Raw genomic sequence first — 23,923 nt, 5'->3', positions numbered from 1 at the left:
TCCACTCACCAATCCCTTTACATGCAAAGAACCTGTTTCTCACTTCCCTACTCAAACCCTCCTTATACAGCTTTCATGAATAGCTTCTGGTTCTAACCTTGCCTGCCTCTACTCTATGAAATATCTTCTCACACATTAATCTGGTAACAACCCCTCACAACTTATATGTCTCAATCATATCCCCTTCTTTTTTTTCTATTCACAAGGGTCTGTAAGTTGCATTCCCTCAATCTCTCCTCATACCCGACATTCCATAGACATGACTTAGTAAACCTTTTCTGAATTCAATACATCCTCTTCCCCCCCCCCCCCTGCACAATAATTCATATGTGGTCTAATCAAAGCCATGTACAAGGGAACTAAGGAAATATCTTCATCCATCCTTCTACCTTGTTTAGCCTTTTAACTTTTGGAATAAACTCATACATTGTTACTATTAATCAGCTCTTAATACCTATACAGCATCTATATCCTTCCCACTCAACTCTTCTTTCCACACTATAGCACCCAGTTGTCTCCTAAGATTTCCATAATAACCACTCTTGTATTTCCACATATATTCCTTCTTTATAGAAGTTCTCATGTGGCTGGCTGCAAACCATTTGATTACCTCATGGTCACTCTCTCCAACCAGGGGAAGATTAGACTCCATTCATAATTGCATCTTCTAATAATATAACCAGATCTAAGACACTTAACCCTCATGTGCTCCTCCGTTATGTACTGCCTAAGATTGTTGTCCCTTAAGAGCTCAAGAAATTCATTCTCCTTATCTCTGATGCTATCTCTTCAATCCAATCAATATTGTCATATTTGAAATCGATCTAATGATCACCCTTTGCTTGTTCACTAAGCCAAGTTGCCTATATATTCATCTCAAACCTTCCATGGCCTGCCACCAATTATCTCATTCTATCAACCACTACTTCACACCATAGTGATCTCAAAACCCTTTTTTTCTCCTTGTATCTCAACCTTGCACAGACATAATTGCCCAACTATCGTAAGTAGCAGTATAGTAAATGTCATGAGATGGTCAGACAACTATCGTATGTCTGACCATCTCATGACACTTAAAATTGAACCATGTGGGACCTTCTCTTTCTTATTCTTTCCTTGAGCTCATTGCTCAAAAATGAAGAGCAGAAAAACAAATTCCATTTTCTTCAAACAGTACTGAAGAATCTTCTCTTTGGTATACAGTTAGGAGAGATGTTCCAACTCAGACTGGAAGATTTGGCTGGATAAAAAGTTCTTGATAAACAGAGGGAGATTCCCTCTGAGACCAAAACTGTGTAGATCTTTCAATATTCCAAATCTCCAACCAGTGTTGTATGTTTATTTTTTCTATATCAAAGAAAACTGATACTACGTGCTCATGTTTTAGGAATGCATTTCTAATGGAAGCTTCCAGCTGGACTAGATGTTGTAAACTGATATTTGCAACCAAATTGCATTCTGGAAAAACAGATCGTTTCTTTCCAGAAACCATGAAAAAGAGTTAACCATGCCCCCCCCCCCCCTCAGAATCTTGCACAGGCAGATTAAAACAATTGGGCAATAGTTTTTGGGGACTTATCTTCACTGGCTTAAAAAGGCAATGATATTAGCCTTTTGTCAGGTATCTGGAAACCTTTTCTCACAGAGGATTCTGTGAGAACAGGTTTCTGGATTGAGAACTGAACGATGCAGCAGTTGATTCATGGCTGATGGCAACAAATGTCTAACCATCTCATAATGGATGTTATCTGGTCAACAGTAGTTGGGTGACATTTAAGCAAAGCAGCTTTCATTTCTTCTTTTGTGAATTGCCTGTTGTAATATTCTTCAGTACTGTTTGAAGAAAATGGAATTTGTTTTTCTGCTCTGCATTTTTGAGCAAAGAGCTCAAGGAATGAATAAGATGCAGCTGATGTTTTAGCAAAAATATTCACAGGTGTGTTGGCAATTGCTGTTGGTTTGACAAATTGTGCATTCATTATGTGCAAGGACAGAGAGCTGGTTGGTGTACCTACCTTGCATTTTCTGGATTTCATCCCATATTTCTTTGCTCTTGGTTAACCTTGTTATAGAAGATGTATAATGGATCCAGGATTCCTTCTGGCACTGATGATGGATGTGTCTTATTTGGGTTTCTGTGCAATCATCATTCTACCACAGCATAGGAAAATGTGGAAACTAGATGTTTTAGGTTTGTAATCAATTCTTTTGAGGGACATGTACTAGACATATTTATAGAGGCTTATACACATAGAAAAATAGAGAATTTTATTCAAAAACTCCAATATATTTCATCATGGACATGGACATAATCAGGGAGAAAGACTGGTAACTACATTCAAAATATGAATCATAAGAATGAGTCATGTAACATGTGCTTGCTAGCTCATGCCCAGGTTTGCAGCTGAGTCAATGACAAGAATTACACTATTAGAGTTAAAAGGAACAACTGTAAAAGTTTGAGTAGATAAAAAAAAACTAAATGAAAATAAAATAAATGGAATTAAAAAAAAATGAATAGCTAATTAATAGTAATCACTTCCCAAAACCTGGAGATTGGCATACAGTCAGAGTATTTGGTTGTTGGATGCCTCAATAATTTGAAATACTATAGGTGGTCGTGTTGAATTTTCAGTTTTTGAAAATAACCTTTGCTGGCTGTCCTCACACCACCACTCATCACAGAAGCATAGGCATTATCAAAATTCTGGTACACAGAAATCATATGCTTTGCTGTTCTGATTCCCTTTTGTTAGATGAAATGAATAAAATTAAAAGCAATCTGATGTCTAATGGATACAATGAAACTACCATTCAAAAAATTACTGCTGTTGACCAAATTACAATCCAATGTGAAAAGAATTCCAATACCCTACCTTAAAGGAACTTGTGAGCAAAAAGTATAGAGTCTTCACAAATTCAATCTACATGGTTTCTTCAAAACAGCTTGGAAACTGTCTTCTTTCTTCGTACTATTTTGCTATTTTTGACAGACTGACCACTTGGAATCTAATTTTGATTAGATTTCAAGAACATTAAGGCTAAATTGCATTTATGGAATCCAACAAAGTTTATCCTTGCATCTCATGCTACTGACACTAGGCACACAGTTCTTTGGAGCCAGACAAAGATTCATCATTCTGGCAGATTCAATTTGGTTGTCTTTTCCTTGAAACATGTGAAATGCTATGAAATCATCCCAGCCTTAAATGCCAATCTCCAAGTTTTGGGAAGCGATTACTGTTAACTGTACATTTTTTATTTATTTATTTACATTTTATTTTATTATTATTTTTTTTAAAATCTACACAAACTTCTACAATTGTTTCTTTGAATGCCTGTCAACTCAGCTATGACTGAGGCACAAGTTAGTAAGTACATGCTACATCACTCATATGAATGAGCCATGCAGCGTGATTCATTCTTATGATTCATGTTTTAAATGTAGTTACCAGCCTTGATGATGTCCATGTTACACTGTATGAAATATATAGGAGTTTTTGAATAAAATTCTATATTTTTTCAACATGTGTAAGCTGTATAGGTATCTACAAATAGATGTTTTAGGAAATCTAGTTGTTTCAGTTTTTGCAATACACTGTCATGGTTGACTGCATTACTGATAGAAAGTGAGCCGACTATCAGAGAACTGAATTCTACTAAAATAGAGAAGGTGGGCCAGTCAGCTCGCTCAATTTTCCACCAATTTGCTGACAGATAGCACAGCATTCATATATACTTGATATCTTCTAGGCAGATGCCATGAGACACTGGCTCTTCATCTGTACTATAAACAGAAATATAATATAGTCAAAAGTTTTTGATGATGCTGCACTGAAACTAAACATGTGGTGGTTCTACTTTGATACATTTTAACTGTTTGATTAAGTGACTTAGAAGAACACCTTTGAGCCATTCTTAAACTAATGATATCTAAAGATAGCATGTAGGAACTGAGACAGACAGAGAGAGAGAGAGGCGGGATGGGATGGAAGAGGAGGAACAGTTGTCATTTCTCACCATACTGATAATAAAAGAGACAGCAGTTTATCCATATCATTTACAGCAAATGAACTCCTACATATACAAAGCATTTACATGCATTTTGCACCCACAGACCAGCAATAAATTTGCAACCATAAGACACAGCATTATCATTAACACAAGAGGATTAAAAATAACAAGCAGATATAGATTGCTTCTTCAAAATTATGAATGAATAAACATAGTAAATGGATTTTAGTAAAAAATATTGTATGCAGAATGTCCTAAACTTAAAACTACACTGATATATACCAAAGAAGTTTCTGAAATTCCATATACTATTTCACGATGTACTGTAGAATATTTTATGATGCATTGTCCAGATCCTCTAAAAACACCATTGTGAGAAATTCAAACATGTCCAAAAACTTGCAGTCTGTAATACACTTATGTTCCTTTAAATTTGGGGATAGGAAATAATTAGATGGAGCCAGGTCTGGCAAATAGGGTGGGTGAGGCAGACACTGAAAGTCCAAGTTGTGTATTGTCTATTGGGTTTCACGAGCAGGTGTGTTCTCCTGCAAAAGCAATACGCCTCTGCTCAGTTTCCTGTGACGTTTTTCCTTCAGTACCTCCTTCAATTCCTTCAGAGATGTTGAATAAACTGCTTCTGTAACAGTTCCATCTTTTTTTTTTTTTTTTTGTACTTGGTAAGGATTACATCATCCATATCCCAAAAGACAATGGCAAGAACTTTCCCCTTGCTGACTTTTGGATTTGGAACTTCTTTGGCCATGGAGAACCTGTGTCTCCACTCCACTGACTGTTTTTTGGTTTCTGGGTCATAGTGATGAAGCCATGTTTCATCAACAGTCACAATACAAGCCAAAAAATTTGCAGATGATTTCCCAAAATGACCCAAAACCCCTTGAGATGACAGCAGATGTTCTCTCTTTTGGTTGGCATTCAAACATTTGGGGATGCACTTTGCTGAGAGCCTCTGCATGTCTAGATGTTAAAGGATAAAGAATCCAATTAATTCCCTGGATATCCCTAGTCTTTGCAATGTTTTTGGCTGGTATTCATCTCATCAAAGATCATGGCATGCACTGCATCGCTGTGGAAGGTCTTCCTGACCTGAGGGTATCTGTTATCCCGGGATGCCCAGTTTCAAACTTGGCCACCCATCCAACAACTGTTGGAATGCTGGGACAGAGCTTCCTAAAGTCTCATACAAATTTTAGTGAATCTCAATTACGGACTTTTCTTGCAAGACAAAAAACTTTATTATGGCTGCATCTCTGTGTCTTTGAATTTCTTCAAAACCTCTGGAATGTCTTCTTATATATCCTAAAAGAAAAAGAACAAATTATTACACTTTGATAAAATATGGGGATTAAAGGGTTTTAAGATATGTTCTTTCTTGTAGTTATATCAGTAGCTTTAATATCATTTTTGTTCTAGGTGTTTATCAGAACATTTCAGCTTCCCCACCATATATCAGAAACTGATGATGATGAAAATAAATTATCATTGTCATCATCATAACTTTCTAATATATATTTCAAGAGATGCATAGAATACTATAATAATACTACATAATCGGAAGAAAATTGTTACTAGTCATGTCTCAGATACTGTGAGATCTTTACATTCCAATCTTCCAGGACCTACATCGAGTCACATGGATCCTGATCTTTCTTCCTAGCCACTCTTTTTTCCATTTTATTTACAAAACTTTAGATTAGATATGATCAGAAATTCTTGAATAAGGATGTCAAGATCCTTTCCTTTCTCATGTCTTCATTTTTAATATGATTCTGCAATTGATATTAATGCCATCTTACTCTCCTTTAATTTTCTCAGAGCTCTCATATCTGTGATTTCTACTCTTTAATCAATAACAATATTTTTAATCCAACTCTTATATTCATAAGAGTTAAAATTAGTAATTTTATATACTGGACGTTTTTAGCAATTTGATTAATTGCATTCTTGCTCCATGTAAATACATTAAATATATTCAGATGACTCTCACACTGCACCAGCTTCACTTATTCTATTTTCTATTATTTATTTCTCTATTTAACTTTCCATCTTCATTAAATATTGAGCATAAACAATTAAAATCTTGTTCTTATTCAATAAGTTCATCATTCACTTTTTATTGCTGATTTTTATATCATTTTTTACTGCAGTTATTCATTACATTTACTTACAGAGTCCTATAGTGCATTCACTGAGTGGTATAACACGGGGGGGGAGATAAAACAAGAGGCCATCCCTGGAAATTGTATAAAGAAGGTGTGAGGAGAAAGTTCTTTGCATGGAGAATGGAATGCGTTGCCTGAGTGCATTGTGAACTTTGACACAAGAAATCAGTTTAAAGCACAGTTGGATGAGTTTTGTGTGTGATAGTGTAGACCTCCCACAATGAGTCTGTAACTCCATGGTGATTAGCTTTGTATCCACATAACTTAAATACAGATCTTTGACTTGACAGTTTCTTGACTTTTTATGTCTTAAAGTAAAAATATGGTAAAGACAATCCCCATTTGATCTGAATCCAACTCATTCTTTCTCTCTTATATAATTATTTATTTATTTGTATTTTATCCTCTTCTCAAACATTCTTGCATAAATTAAGTTACATGAGAAATTGTAATTGTTTTTTTTTATTATCATTTATGATCATCTTCATAAATGATAATTCACAGTGTGAATGAAAAAAAAAAAAAAAAAAAAGAATAATGATTAATATAACAAATTAAATAGTACAATGAGTGAAGTGACACTGCATAGTGACATACATACATGAAAACAAAGAGTACAGTGATCCTAATTACAATTTCTCAAAAAATCAAATCAAAATCAGCTAACACCTTTTTATTCCCATATATGGGAGTAGGCGAGGCCATTTAACCATATCTAACATTTGGAGACTGAGTGGGCAGTTCAATCTCCACTGGTACCAATCAGAGATAGATGGCCCAAGGCTATCACTTACTAAGTGGTACACAGTGAAGAGAGACGGCTCAAATGTGCCGCCATCTCGTGGTCCCTAACCCTAACACGATATATTTTTAATGTCTGAAATAATGTGGGTTCTACGGTCGATTTTCTTGAGTTTTCGTCCCGTAAACTCAAGAAATTCAACCGTAGAACCCACATTATTTCAGACATTAAATATATCGTGTTAGGGTTAGGGACCACGAGATGGCGGCACATTTGAGCCGTCTCTCTCTTCACTGTGCACTGCTTAGTTAGTGATAGCCTTGGGCGATCTATCTCTGATTGGTACCGGTGGAGATTGAACTGCCCACTCAGTCTCCAAATGTTAGATAGGGCTAAATGGCCTTGCCTACTCCCATATACGGGAATAAAAAGGTGTTAGCTGATTTTGATTTGATTTTTTGAGAAATTGTAATTAGGATCACTGTACTCTTTGTTTTCATGTATGTATGTCACTATGCAGTATCACTTCACTCATTGTACTATTTAATTTGTTATATTAATCATTATTCTTTTTTTTTTTCATTCACACTGAATTATCATTTATGAAGATGATCATAAATGATAATAAAAAATTCTCTCATTATTTTAGGATCAACTGAACAGTTTCTCTCAAAGAAGTATCCATTTTATTCAATATACTTTACACACTACTGTAATCTGTTGTGTATATGTGTATATATATATATATATATATATATATATATATATGTGTATATGTGTGTGTGTGTGTGTGTATATATATATATATATATATATATATATATATATATATATTGTATATACACATACACAGTAAATATTGTTTTTCTAGTAAAATATACCTGTCTCAGTGATGTTAAGAGTATAAGCTGGAAAAACATACAGACAGTTGCACAGCTTAATACACTTTTTTTTATTAAAGAAGTACACCCTCTGTCCAAATAGAAACTGAACTTTTCAAAAATAGAAGAAACTAGTGGAGCCACCTGTTGTATCTTTTTGTTGTCGAAAGTGGCTACCTTCATTAGTGTTGTGTCAACTGTTTATGATGATGACAATAAATTGTTTCATTAGAAGCTGAATTATAGTTCCAAGAGTGACAGTGTGTTTTCACGCACGAACGGTCGGAAAATGAGTTTCAAGGAGAGAGCTGCAATCGACTTTTGTGTTAAACTTGGTAAAAGTTTTACCGAAATGCATCAAATGTTTCAAAAAGCATACGGTGATGAATGCTTATCCCATACTCAAATTTACGAGTGGTTTAAGCGATTTCAAAGTGGTCGTGATATGCTTGAGGACGACGAAAAGCCGAGCCACCCAAAAACTGGACTGAACAAAGTTAGCATCCAAAAAGTGTGTGATTTCATCAAAGAAAACCCGAAATCGTCCGTGAGATTGATTGAAGATGAATTAGGGATTCCAAAATCAACTGTGCACAACATTTTGACCGAGAATTTGGGCCTTCGTAAATTGAATTCACGATTTGTTCCCCACGAGTTGACTGACGACCAAAAAATATATTGAATGGAACACTGCAAGGACCTCATTAAAACCGCTTGTAAGGACTCAAACTTCCTTGGAAAACAATCGTTACTGCTGATGAAATGCGGTGTTTTGAGTATGAGCCAGAAACAATGAGCCAGAGTACCGAGTGGAGACCACCAGAAGAGGGGGCATCCGAAAAAAAATCGCTTGGAGAAGTCAAAAGTAAAGACAATGCTGATTTGTTTCTACGCTTCCAAGGGCATTATCCACAAAGAATTCGTTCTGCCTGGCCAAAGGATCAATGTTGAGTTTTATCTCGAAGTTTTGAAGTGATTGATAGGGAGAATTTGTCGGGTATGGCATGAATATCGTGATGCAGGCAGCTAGTCACTTTTGCATGATAATGCACCATCTCATCGTTTGAACATTGTGAGACGGTTTTCGAGCAAAAACCAAGTTTGTGTGTTGGATCACTCACCATATTCTCCTGATTTAGCACCCTGTGACTTCTTTTTTTCCCCTCAACTTCATTTGCTGATGAAAGGAAAGCGATACGACACCATTGAAAACGTTCAAACGGCAGTAACCACGATCCTCAACAGTATCCCAAAAACCAATATAAAAAACTCATTTAACAAATTAATTGACTGTGTGAAACGCTGTATCGAAGCTGAGGGAGAGTATATTGATTGAAATAAATGATTTGAATAATTATAATTGGCCTGTGTTTTATTTTCTATCAAAAGTTTGGTTACTTCATGGACAGAGGGTGTATATATACACATTAATTAGTCCATGTTCTAGTTTACACAAAACTATACTGCATGAAATAAATTACAATTCCCAATTGATGCAAATCTCGAGAATTTTAATTTTAATAGAAATGGTTGGAGGGCTTATCTCATATTCATTTAGACAGTGAATATGGCTGATACTGTTCACTGTAGTTTTGTTAATTACAGAGAATTTTTGCATCACTTGTTAGTTTTTTCTTGTTGCTAATGCCGAGATGATGCATAATCATTATTTTAGTATCCCCACCCCATCTTCCTTTCAAAATCTAGCAACCTACTAAGACCCACAACAAGCAGTCTAAGTATACAAACTTTGTAATGATGCATAAAACATACAAACAGAGGATATGGCATTCTAATGAAAAAGAAAGCTGCACATTTACTGAAAGATGGAACAATTCTCCCCACCCTCTCCCTTTTTTGAATGCACATCTTATCCACAAAAAGGTAGTAAACCTATATGTTACTATCCATACTGTGGACAAAGGATTAAATAATCCAGAATCCTTGTTCTAGAGATCAGAACATGTAACTTTTTCAAGGCACTAAAGACTTCAAATAAGCAGAGTAATGTTGTTCTCACATTGGGGAATCAATTTATTTCATCAACTACCTAAAAACAAACAATCCATGCCTGTCAGATGGAGAGCAGGCATGCTATCCATCTGGCCAACAAGGACTGCTTAGGACACACATATAATTCTTTAAGTTTAATTTTAATTAAATAGAAACAACAGACCCCACCCTTACTTGCTTGTGCTTCTGCAGTTGAGGAAGGGAACTAACAGTTGGACATGGTGTTGCTGCAGCAACTGGAACAGCATGAAGAGCTGCAGTTGGAGGAGGTGACTGGATAAACATATCTGACTGCTGACTCCGGATAAAAATGGGATTAGGTGTTAAAAGGGCTTGTGACTGCAATCCTCCTGGTGTTGCCCAGGTAATACCTTGTGGCAGAGATGCACCCAAGGCTTACAAAATAAATAAATACTCAGATGAAGGAAATCATTTATTATCTTACTATTGAGAAATTCAAAAAACTCATGAAAAATACATATTAACATAGATTACTAGTAACTTAATAATATTATGCACATACTTTTATTGGAGTTAACATTACCATACGTCAAGCAAACAAGAGTGGGGAGGAATATATATATATAATAAAAAAATAATAATTAAATGACTGAAAGCCAAGAGATAAAAGTAAAAATACTATTTTAATTAAGTAAATTGCACAACTAGTTTCGTCTTCATAGAAGACTTCTTCAGGTGCATAACAAGAGGGAACAACCAACAAAAACTGTGAAAGATCTAAAAATCTATACATTAAAGTGTTAGCATATTAACATTTGAAGCTGTTCTGTATATCTTTTCACTGTTGGGCATGCACATGCGTTCAACATCTCGTGAATGCCAAAGTTGGATGGCAGTGCAATAACAGTCTGAGAGATTATAACTGAGGTTAGTGTCAAGATGTACTTGACTGAGGATGATTTCTTTGGATTCTACAATTCTTCTTTCCAGTTCATCATAGCATCGAAATATATTTTCAGATTTGTCCCATAAGACCGGATGAATGAAGTTTTCCCATTAGCATCAGCAGAATTCAGAACATGGTTCAACAGTGCACTAGCTCTGGTTCTGCCGTATGTGACGTCTCTTATGGATTTTTCCATCTCGCCGAAATAAGACTTATTGCAGTGGCACTAAATTCGGTAAACACCGGGGTATTTCAGGTTGTTATGTTTTTGTTTGGGCCTACTAAAACAAAAACATAACAACCTGAAATATCAACTTCTTTAACGCCCTGAGAACTGCTATCTAATTAGTGACCAGCAGTATGGATTTCGCCAAGCTAGATTTCCAAGACTTTTGATAGCATCTGGCATCGAGGGTCAACAAGTTACTATCATTTGGACTGCCACCGTCCTTGTGTCAATGGATCACCAGTTTTCTCTCAGATCAATCCCTACATGTAATGGTGGATGGTATTCTCTCCTGTTAATGTCATTGTCCCTCAGGGCTCTATCATTTCGCCCACCCTCCTCCTGATTTATATAAATGACTTGCCATCATTGACTGCAAACCTGATCACTGATCTTCACAGTATCCTTCATGGGATGAAAGCAGCCTAGTCAGTTTCAAAAACAATTAGGATACTCTGCTTTTACAGATGTTGGAGATTCAGGCATATCAAAAGTAAGGATGATGTTCCTGGTCGGAACAAGTTGGCCATCTCTACGTATCAGGATGCACCTCACACAGTCATTCTGATTTTTAAGCTCTAAACATATTTCCTCATCTGGAACATCAAGAAGTTACTATTCTAATATCACTCCTCTATAAGAGTTTAGCGATTTATGTGATGTTATTGTAATTGGTATTCTATGCATTGATGTTGCACTGAGTCATTTTGGATGTGCAGCCTAACAGGACAATTAAGATACTCTACTCTTACAGATGTTGGAGATTTAGGCGTATCAAAAGTAAGGATGATGTTCCTGGTTGGAACAAGTCGATCAGCTCTACATATCAGGATGCACCTTGCACAGTCATTCTGACTTTTAAGCTCTAAACATATTTACTCATCTGGAATGTCAACAAGAACTATTCTGATATTACTCCTCGATAAGAGTTTAGAGATTTATGTGATGTTAGTGTCTTGGTATTCTATGCATTGATGTTGCACTGAGTCATTTTGCTAAGTGTTGTTGACATGATGTTTCTACTAGGTTATAACCACACTGTAATTTTTAACTGTTCTGGAAGATCCTGCCAGTCTTTATAAATCTTTTGAATAAAGAAGTGTAACATTTTCCCTATTAGCTTTTCACCTGTTGTATGGATAATGAGAAAAAAAAAATGATAATTTATACTGTTGTCATATCTTTTATTTTTTACTTCTGTAATGAAGTGATGTATCTACATTATCAGTACTTGGTCAAATACTTGTGAGGGTCACTGAAAAATATTATTATTATTACATAACACCCCCAGAGAGTCCAAAGACTCATCAAGGCAGGGCACCTACTCTGCAATTCTCTGTCTCCACCACTCAATCCACCAACTACAACGAACCACAACTACACCAATACCATCTACCGATCAACACCACCACCCACTGGTATTTTCACAGACAATCACAAACATCCATGCCCACAGCAGAATTCGAACCCACAGCCTTTTGGCTGGAGAGTGGATATAACAACCACTTGGCCAACCTAATATAATAAAATTAGAATTAGAATTTTTTTTTGGCACCAGAACTCCCCACACACCATGGAGCCACACATAGATGCCTACTCACTGTGTAGCAATGACTGCACTTGGGACAGGAAGACCAGGGCTACCCCAAATGCTATACTGGCACCACAGCAAACATTGGACTCCGACCTTGGACCATGGGGTGGGTGATGCGCTGCAACACTGTTGACCCTTGCAGGCAGGCCCGTTTAGTCTACTGATCCTGGCTTGGTCATCCAGGACTGTCTGTTTTTCCAAAGTGGGTGCAAGGCTACCAGATTCCTCTTTCTGAATGTCCATACCCTGTATGGCAAAAATGGTGGCAGAGCATTGAATCCCAGTGGTGGTGGTATGAAAGACAGGATAGCGTAAAATACTCAAGAGAAGTAGAGTGGGAAGAAAATCAAAGAGAAATAGAAAGAATGAAAAGGGCCAATACTATCACTCAGGAGGTCCCTCCTCCACTACAAACAGGTACTCCCAAAAGATGGCACCTGTGGGAAAGAATGTTTGAATAACTTTTTTCTGGATAGAGTCAAGTATTCTGAGAGTTTTTTTTTTTTTTTTTGTGCAATATGAAATGTCCCAAATATGAAAACATTACTTTAACGTTGGATGAATCTGGTATTTATAGTATTAGCAGTTGAGCAGAAGAGAAGTACTGTTTAGAACAAAACAGAAGTAGCCTCCTCAGCCTTCACTAAGGTTGAACAGGCTACTCATGTTTAGAGGCTTAATGGAATAAAACAGCACTAGGAAGGGGTTAAAAATGCTGTTTAATTCTTCCGATAATACATTTGCTGCTGTCCTCTAAAGCTAGCTTAATCCGAATAAACATGGATGTATAATATGGGAAATTATTCCTCCCAAAATATGGGAAACATTAATCCGCCAACATCCCAGATTATAACCAAACCCTTGATAGAGCACCCACAGATGGGGTGCCTGACCTAGTTAAAACGCTAGTATTTTGTCCATGAGCTTTTTTCACTTAGTTTTGTTTTGCCTTTGTGTGTGTTTGTTGTTACAACTTTATATTGTACTCCTTGAAGATGCTTCTATGACAGACAAAATACTGAAAGAATTAAACAGTTTTTAATTCTTTTCACATGCTGTTTTACTTCATTAAGCCTCCAACATGAGTTCCATCCAGCAATTAAGCCTTGACTTTTGTTTAACACATGGCTAAAGAGGATGTATGTGTGATGTGCTTATGCTAAGATAGACTGGATCAGCACTTTTTTTTGTAAAACAATAGGTGCCATTACTTCTCATTTGCTAGCAGAAAGTTTTATATATATATATAAAGTTTTATACAATAAATATCTTAACTATAAACAGTGAGAAATGCAAAATTCTCACTGTTTATAGTTAAGATATTAGCTCACTGAGAAATGCTTCTATAAATAATTAATCTTATTTGCATGGTAGGTAAATGAGTAAACAATTACAGAATATTACAATCTAAATGTACTATATCTGTATGTCACACACATCACTGTTAATAAAGGTGTGGCACATCGTATCATTGTGCACTGTCCCCAAAAAAAGCACAGGGCTGGGTGTAAAAGTCAACCCAAGAGGAAGAAACTGATCGTTGCTGACATGTAGAATATTATCAAATGTAGGGAAGAGTGAAGCATGGTATTACTTCAGGGAAATAAGAATGGATTGTATTTTGGAAGTATTAAAATTCACTAGATCATCTTCATCCCACGTGAGCATGGAAAAGATAAGGTACTGGTTATAGATCTTCAAGCTTGAGTCATTTGAGCACTATATGGTTTTGCAAATAAGAAGAATGAATGTACTCTGATTAGCAAAACTACAAATAAATGTATTCGAAGAAGATCATTGATGTATATCAGGAGTAATGTATGTAGGAGAAATCTCAGACCTTGAAGTACTCCAGCACTAATGGAAAAAGCTGATAAGAGAAAACCATTTCTCATGTTGTGCAATGAAGAACCAGAAGGCAGGTCACTCACAAAGAGTAGGAGAAAGCCCATAAAATGATAGCTAAGTAAGAAGGCTGCAATGCCAACTTGACCAAGTCGGTTTCACCACACTTTTTCATGCCTACGTCCAAAGGTGAGCCAGGTTAGAAAGGAGCAAGAGTGGTGGAATTCGTATTGATGCTTACTAATTATTTTTGGAATCTACAAGTAGTAACCTATCCAATATTTCTGAGAAGTGTGAAGTGAAAGCAACAGAACTTTAGTTTGGTCTTATCTCCCTTTCTGGAATAGGCTGGTGGTAAGCTTGATTCCATGCAATTGTATAGATATCACATGATTATAAAGATGATACACAATGGGTACTAATTCTAGAACACAAGTTTTTAGCACAACTGGGTGAATGCCATCTAGGCTAGGGGGGACTAAGAAGTATGCTCTCGAGTATTTTTCTGATGTCCTTTTGATTAGAAGTGGAGGAAAAGCAAAAGGTATGCTGTAGCTAGTTTGTGGAATAATGGCAAAATATGGATTTGTCTTGATTGTTTAAACAACAGTTGGAGCAAAAGACCAATGACAAGAGACATGCCTTATCCCACTCCTGCTAGAAGATTTTTATCACTGTATCATCAGGATGGCAGATAGAGGTGGAAGGGGAGAAGTTGTGCTCAATAGTCTTAGTGAAAGAACAGAAGGCTCAACTGCGAAAGAGGTAAATTTTGTGCATTTAGCCACTATTAAATATGCTTTGGATTTATTAATTCCCTTTTTTTTTCCCTAATGGTTGTTACAGGCTGTAGTGTAAGCTGTTTGAGAATATAGCATTTTAACTTGAGCCAATTTTAATTTTTGCCTTTAACTACTTTGGCACAACACAGAAGAACTGGGGTTACGATAGTGGTTGAGGATTTTAGTGGAGATAACAGCACTCATTCCCGGAAAGATATTTTTAGATATCTGCATGGAACAAGTGCTTAGAGCAAAAGCAAGAATCAGACCATGGAAAAGAAGATATCAATACAAGGATAAGATTGGCTGGGAGAAGGATAATACATAGAAAATGAAACATGAACGAGGTCAGAATAGCCAAGAAATCTACCCTTTTGAAATCTACCTAGAAAACAAATCTACCAACAATAGTATACTTGGAGAAGGAACTGATAAGAAAAGGTCTAGGGTGTTGGGAGAATGAGGAGATTTATTTCATATTCTGGTAGACAGATGAACAATTTGTATAAATCATTACTGAATGCAAACAATTCAGCTTCTCTCTGAGTTTTGTCTGTGACATTAGAGAAGAGGAGCCAGTCTAAATTATAGACAATGTAATCAGTAAGGAAGTAGAAAGAAGAAGTAGCTATAGTATTCAGCACTAAATATGAGGATAATCTTCTTGAATGGCAGGCAATATCAAGTAGAGTGATGTTGGCAAATATTGGAATGGGGAACTGGACAATGAAACTTAATTGTGCTTATGGTCACACAAAAGATTCTACCAAGGAAGAAAATGAGAAATTTCTTGGGGCATTAGAGAAGGCAGCTGGCATGATGAAAAAGGAAAAGTTGGTTCTTGTTGGAGATCTAAACAGCAGAGTAGGAAATATAGAAATTTTGGTAAAATTTGGAAAAAAACTCAAAGGTAATAATAATGGTAAATTCCTGCTGGATTTCTGTTCAGGACATGGATTAGTTATTACTAACACCATGTTCCAACATAAACATGTGCATAAATTCGTATAGAGAGAAGATGTAAGAAAGTCTCATTGCCTGTGTTATAGCTGATAGCAATGTTTTCCCACTGGTTCGGGACACAAGAGTATACTGAGGATTTGAAATAGGAAGTGATCACTATCTGGTTTTGAATAGGATAAAATTGAATTTCATATTGAAAAAAATTGTAAGAAAGTTTTAAAACAAATAACAGTTGAGCAGCTTTCAGAGGTGAACTGTAGACTCAAACACATAAACATCATTGAAGAAAAAATGAAAGAGTTTAAAAACCAAAACTTGCAGATTCAGTGTTAAATCCTGTAGAAAACATTGGTTGATTCAGCAAGAAGAGAGGTATGAAGTGAGGTTATATGTAAGGACAGAAAAATCAAAACTCTATGGTGGACTCAGGAAGTTAAAGAGGCAGTCAAGAAAAAGAAGAAAGCATATAGAAAGTTCCTGGCAAGTAAATCAGCTTGTGCTCTTAGAGAATATAGAGAAGAAAAAAAAAAATGTAAGAAAGCAAAGCACTGTGTAAAACTAGTTAAACAAAAGTCATGGGAAGACCTTGGTAAGAACATAGAAAATAAATATCAGGAAGATGGCAAAATATTCTGGAGGCTATTGAAAAAGCTCAGAAATGGATTAGTTATGTTAGTGTCATAACTTATTTAGTGCCAGCACAGTGGTAGAAAACTCCCAACAGGAATGCAGTCAGGAATACATATCCATACTTGAGGTAGAAAAAGTCATCAAAAACCTGAAATGCGAAAAGGCAGCTGGAGTAGATGAAATTTGACCAGAAATGCTCAAAAATATAGATGTATAAAAGTTTTAGAATGGCTGTACTGCATAATTCAGAAGGCCTGGTCAGAGGGTCAAATTTCGAACGAATGGAGCAGAGCTGTCATAGTATCCATTTATAAAAAGGGAAATAAAACTGAATGTGAGAATTACAGAAGCATTTCCTTACTGAGTGTTCCTGGTAAGATTTATGCAAGTATATTTGAGAAACAGCTAAGAACAATTGTGGAAGAGAAGCTTGGTGAAGAAAACGCTGGATTCAGGCCAAATAGAGATTGTCAGGATCAGATTTTCACTTTAAGACAAATAGTTGAGAAATCTTGGGAATGAAACAAGTTCTGTTGATCTGGAAAAGGCATATGACAAGTTGCCAAGAAGAAAGCTCTACAAAACACTTCAGTTATATGTTGGAAATGGGACATTATATTGAGCCATTCACAGTCTCTATTTAAGTTGTAAGTTAGCAGTTAGAATTGAATGAGGTACAGGAAGATGATTTCATGTTAAGTCGTGTGTGACAAGGGTGCACAATTATCTCCATTGTTATTCATTATCTATATGGATTACATTATGAAGGAAAGTGGTTTTAAATCAATTTCAAAATTGGTGATGTTAATCTTAGCTCTTTACTTTATGCAGATGATGCTATGCTTCTGAATAAATTCAGCACAAGTCTGCAAGATTCACTGACAAAATTGAATAACTGTTGTAATAAATTTGGTATGAAAATCAGTAATATAAAGACTGAAAATAGGCATAAACATTGAAAACATCAACTGTATCCTGGATGGTAACTTATAGAACAACCTATAGAACCTAAAACTTTCAGCTGATTTAGGCACGATTTTTAGTGAAGATGGCAGATTAAGTGTGGAAATAGATAAAAGAATTAGTAAAGCTGGTATGGCAGGAAGTCAGCTGAATAAATTTACATGGAATAAGAAAGAAATTAGTCAAAACACTAAATTAGCAGTATACAAGACAATGTTCAAAGCAATTTTAAATTATGGATCTGAGAGCTGGGTTGGAAATAAAATACTTGATTAAAGACTGGAGATCTCTGATATCAGAGTTTTGAGAAAGACTAGTGGAGTGAACAGACACAGTGTCATATTAGAAATGAAAATATTAGGAAAGAGTTTGCTATTGTTAGCATTCAGGAATGTGTTAGTAGAGCTAATCTTAGGTGGTATGGTCACTTAAATAGAATAGGAAAGATTAGCAAAACAAGTGTTCTTTGCCAGGTTGGAAGGAATTATACCCAGAGAAAGACCAAGATCTAGATTGATTGAAACAGTAAAAAGTGCCATAAAAGACAGACATATAAGATCTGATAATGTTGGAATTTTGAGAGATAACATTAATTTGAAGGAAAATTGTTGATCAGAAGTTAGTAATGGTGTAATTTTTTTATGTAGTACTACCATAATTATCCTGTACATCCCCAAGGGTACAGAATGAGTATAGAATTTGTTTTCTGATGATGTTATTAATAGGATATAGGCTTTATATAATAATAATAGGCTTTGATGTGGTTTTTTTTTTTTTTTTTTAAACTAGGAGTCAGGTTAGTAGAATAACAGTTGATGTAATCATTGTTACTTTGTCATAATGTTTGAAATGGAATATAGCTTGTATTTGTATATATGTGTGGTTACTCCAGATAATGATCTTAACATGAATGTCAAAATCGGGAAATTAAAGTAGTTATTCCTAACACAGTTGTAATCTCTATAATTTGCCAAAATGAATGCTGATCACAGTGTAGCATTAAAGGAAAAGAATCTCCTGTAGACCAACAGGAAACAGCCATGTCTGATTCATAGAAGCAGCTAAAAAAGGCCATCAAGCTTAGTAAGATGAGTGTTGGTGCCCAGAATGTTAAAACAAAACACTACTGAAATTTGGTATAATATGAAAGCACAAAGGAAAAGTACACACTGGCTCAAATATCACCTGGATAAGCAAGGTCTGTATACCCAACCGCATCTGAGTTGGATCAACAAGTTATCTACTGAAAGAAGCGCAATTGTTATAATGGCTTTGTCGTAGGTAACAGGTAATATTTATGGTTTAACTCCTTTACTTAACTATCTCTTGAATAATTTGTCCTATCTCAGCAGCACCTATAATGTGTCTTTCTCTTACTATTATATACTTCAGCCTCTCAGATTATCACGTGACTCAGTCTGATCTACAAAGAGAATGTCTCAAGGTTAAGCCAACTCCTTAGTAACAAAGCTTCTGAAGTTAATTTCTCTTAAGGTTCTGGGAAAATTTATTTGTTTCGCTGCACCACCCAGAACCCTTAGATTGGAAAAACTTCTCATTCAAGAAGTGAATCTTCAGATATGCACGTAGTTAATCTAATCTATTTCTATACTAAGTTAACAATTATCAATACCTTCTATAATCAACCATGTTTGCAGTCGTGGTCGTAATTAACAATTACCTCCTGCTTAGATACGAATAATTTATGAGTGGTGCATCGGATTCTTAGACACAGGCAACCAAATTAATAAGAGCAAAAGGTTTATTTAACATAATGATCATCATACAGAATAAAGAACTTTCAATTATCACTGTACTACTAGATTACAAAGTAAAATTAATCAATATACATCACACAGTAATTAATACTACAAAAACTTTATGTTCAAAGATTCAAAGTTCGCATTCTTAGATTATAAAACCAATAATGACTTTTAGGTGTTAATCAAGCTGTCTGGATTAGACATCTCTCTATAGCTCTTAAACATAGCTAGCAATCAACACAAGTATAATTATAATACATAGCAGCTCACCGACTTGATTAAAATATCACAGTTCTGTCTTAATTTTAGATGGAGTCTCAAAACTTTATGAAGGTCTATGATTTCTTAAGTTACAATTACCTTCCTCTCACATATTACGTGAACTAAAGGTTTACTATACCAAACTCGAGGATTCCTCATGCTTGTCATGTTTTAGATTCTTGGATTCCTTTCCTTCCAAACATTTTCTTCCCTCTATGTTAAGGCTAAAAAATTCCTCTCAGCTTAGGTTGGTCCTCATGGAATCTGCATACTGATCATCTATACCTAGAGTATTCTTAGTGCAAGGCGATTCTGCAGCCATAAGACACGCTACCTGGCCACTATCTTTTCAGGAAGTTGCTCGTTGCTTCGAAAATCCTCTATTCGTTCATCGTAGGACTTTGGGGGGGGGGGGGGGGGGTCCAGCCCTTTTATATCAACCCCTACCAGGACTCCTTGTACCCCTAAATTTTCACCTGACACGTTATTCCTTTGCACTCGTGGTTCTTGCCTTTTCATAGCGTCTTCCCCGAAAACTTAGGTCGCCACGTGCGTATGCGCATGTGACCGCTTGAGGCAACTTATTAATAGGGGTGTCTTGTCCGCATACTTTGACCTTATAATCTGAGTTGTATATATGTATATAACAAATTCATTGTCTAACACACAATTTAGTAGGTATTTTACACGGGAATATTCACAAGTTTTACACTAATTACGGTATCCAATATTTGTCAGGCTATATACAACTTATACTAAAATACAAGCATATCCTTTTCAAGGGTTGTAACTTGTCAAATTATGAATGAAACATTCCTCAGTGAATTGTATTCATTCACAATTTAACAAAGGTTTCCCCTCCCCTTTAAAAAATTTTCTACAAAAAAATTTTTTTTCCCTTTGTGTTCCCCCTTTCAATTCTGGGGGAGGGGGTGAGTCTTCGTCTTGAATAAATCAGTCTTTCAAATTGCCATTAGCTATGACTATGTTTTCAGAATTCCTTCCTTCTGTTTTCTCTCTCACATCATGCTGTGAACTCTTCTGATTATAAAAGTAACGTGTATTACCTGGTTTTTTTTTTTTTTTTTGTAAAATGCTCCGAGTATGATTTATTTCACTGCAGGCTCTCCTAATCCTCTTTTCGATGAGAACATAATTAACCCCCAGCACTGTAGGTTGAAATTCATCCAAACTCATGTTTGAGTCACTATTTATTTCTGATACCCCTTCCAACTGATGAATTATTGCATACTGGATGACCTGTCTCTTCTGACAAAGAGGCCTCCTCCATGCTCAATTGATTACATACTGGATTAATCTCAGATCTATCAGCCTGCTCTTCGTTACTCTGTCTCTGAAGCTCAAAGCTGAATGAGTCCTTGTCCTAACTGTAAGACCGTGATTTACAATCTTCCTTGGTGATTCGCCTTCTTCCAAGAAGACATATCTCCCTCCTTGCATAATTACATGTGAAGTTATATCTTATCAGGAAATCATTCCCTAGAATCAACTTTATGTGTGGGAGAGAACGTCTAGGCAGAACCAAAAACTCATGCCAAACACACAGACTGAATTCAGTGAATTAAGTACACCTTTAAGTTTACTGACTTGGTCGCGTGAATTGTGGAGGGTGTAATTCCAGATATTCTCACGGACTTCCTGAGATACGAAACTTCCCCTTTTACATAAGGCTCCAATATTCTAAAATAATTCCCTGAAATGATGGAGGTCTGAGAACCAGTGTCTATCAGAGCCTTACAATATTTCCCATAGGCTCTTCCCTCTATTAGCATTCCATATGATTGCCCTTTATGTCTTTGACCTCTGTTCCAAGTCCTATTCGCGTATACATGGGACCTAGGCTCCTCATTGTAACTTTTGTTGAAGCACCTCTTACTGTTGAAACAATTGCAGGCAAAGTGCCCAATCTTGTCACAATTGTAACATCTGGTGGTTCTTCTTCTTTCGTTCTGATCACAGGTCCTTCTTAGATTTGATGGATATTCAGAGATGTCCTGTAAGGTCACTACTGTCAGTTTCTGCATGACTGAGTCCAGTCGATCAAGCAGAAGTTTTGTAATTTCTCAACCTCTTCGCGAATCAGCTTTGTAGTTCCTTCGTTTGTGTTGCTGGATGGTTCTTGGGCTCTCATGGATATTGCTCCCAGTTGTTTCATTACTTTATCTAGTCTTTCCATAACAGGTTGCTGGAGACATTCTACTTCCTGTTTAATTATAGATCTGACATTACATAATTCAGGAATGGTTTTTGTTAATCGAATGATTGTCTCAACACCACTTCCCTAACTTCCCTTTTTATTCTTGGACTTATCCTTCCTCTCTCTACTTTCTTTCTCCTGTTCTTGTTGTTTAATTGAGCTGCAATCTTCCTCAATGATGTTAACAAGGCCGGCAGCAGTTGTCGAACGGATGTCCCCAAGCATCTGCTTTCTTTCTTTCACAGTATTGTAGCACTCATCCAGATTGGATATTATTATTTTGCTGAAAGCTGTCTCTCTTAACTCTTGTCTCACCCCCAGTCTGAATTGCTGGAAGACAGCAAAGTCCAAGTGAGATCTTTCCTCATTAGAGACGTTCAGGGTACTTGCCACAGTTAACAATCTGTTTTGAAAATCAGACACACTTTCTCTGTCCTTTTGAGAGCATCTCTTGAATTTCCACAAGTTAGGCCCCAAACTTCTCAATTTAGAGAATTGAGAGATTAGGACTTCCTTAAATTTAGACTATTCCAGAGTCTATTTTAGAACAGGGGAGGAGTATAGGAAGGTTTTGGCCTTCCCTACCAGCTTACTGCAGAGTAGCACCAGTAGCTGAAAGTCTGTCCATTCTCCAGCCTTTCTTAGCTGTTCAATATAGCAAAAGAACGCTATGACGTCTTCCGTCTCTACCCCCGAAAATTGTGGGAACACCTGTTATGGATTTATACACCTAAAGAACTCTGTATCGTTCATTCCTGAACTACTAGTAGGAGTGGACATGCTTATACCCGAGTTTACAATGTACTACACTAGAAAATATTCAAATTACTCAAAATTTAACCTTTGCTCTTCAAATGCCTGGTCAGAATCCAAAACCTACTCACTGTGAACTGTCTAAGATTTCAATTTAATAGTACAATTCACATCCTGTCGGCTGCGCCATTTGTTATAATGGCTTTGTAGTAGGCAATAAGTAATATTTATGGTTTAACTCCTTTACTTAACTATCTCTTGAATAATTTGTCCTATCTCAGCAGCGCCTATAATGTGTCTGTTTTTCTCTTCCTATTATATACTTCAGCCCCCTCAGATTATCACGTGCCTCAGTCTGATCTACAAAGAGATTGCCTCAAGGTTAAGCCAACTCCTTAGTAACAAAGCTTCTGAAGTCTCTTAAGGTTCTGGGAAAATTTATTTGTTTCGCTGCACCACCCAGAACCCTTAGATTGGAAAAACTTCTCAGTCAAGAAGTGAATCTTTAGATATGCATGTGGTTAATCTAATCTATTTCTATACTAAGTTAACAATTATTAATACCTTCTATAATCAACCATGTTTGCAGTCGTGGTCGTAATTAACAATTACCTCCTGCTTAGATACGAATAATTTATGAGTGGTGCATCGGATTCTTAGACACAGGCAACCAAATTAATAAGAGCAAAAGGTTTATTTAACATAATGATCATCATACAGAATAAAGAACTTTCAATTATCACTGTACTACTAGATTACAAAGTAAAATTAATCAATATACATCACACAGTAATTAATACTACAAAAACATTATGTTCAAAGATTCAAAGCTTGCATTCTTAGATTATAAAACCAATAATGACTTTTAGGTGTAAATCAAGCTGTCTGGATTAGGCAGCTCTTAAACATAGCTAGCAATCAACACAAGTATAATTATAATACATTGCACACATATTGGTCACTGACTTGATTAAAATATCACAGTTCTGTCTTAATTTTAGATGGAGTCTCAAAACTTTATGAAGGTCTATGATTTCTTAAGTTACAATTACCTTCCTCTCACATATTACGTGACTAAAGGTTTACTATACCAAACTCGAGGATTCCTCATGCTCGTCCTTTCGATTCTTGGATTCCTTTCCTTCCAAACATTTTCTTCGCTCTATGTTAAGGCTAAAATTCCTC

At 36.0% G+C, this 23,923-nt stretch overlaps 1 protein-coding gene across 12 annotated transcripts in view; it reads right to left on the bottom strand.

The window, feature by feature from the left end:
• Window positions 1-23,923, bottom strand: part of LOC150105365 (uncharacterized) — a 521,942-nt gene that overhangs the window by 165,999 nt on the left and 332,020 nt on the right. For 11 of the 12 annotated variants that reach the window (XM_090394098.1, XM_090394099.1, XM_090394097.1 and 8 more), the window contains one exon: window positions 10,002-10,228. In XM_090394098.1, coding sequence (XP_090250224.1) covers window positions 10,002-10,228 — 227 coding nt within the window. The remainder of the gene's footprint in view (window positions 1-10,001; window positions 10,229-23,923) is intronic. The other variant, XM_090394107.1, reaches the window with a different exon arrangement.

The sequence above is a fragment of the Typopeltis vanoorti genome, chromosome 6, assembly GCF_054136105.1.
Source record: "Typopeltis vanoorti isolate ZY-2024b chromosome 6, IOZ_Tvanoo_1.0, whole genome shotgun sequence".
Taxonomy (NCBI): Eukaryota; Metazoa; Arthropoda; class Arachnida; order Uropygi; family Thelyphonidae; genus Typopeltis; species Typopeltis vanoorti.
The sequence above is the reverse complement of the archived record's forward strand: the minus strand, read 5'-3'. Positions and strand labels throughout refer to the sequence as shown.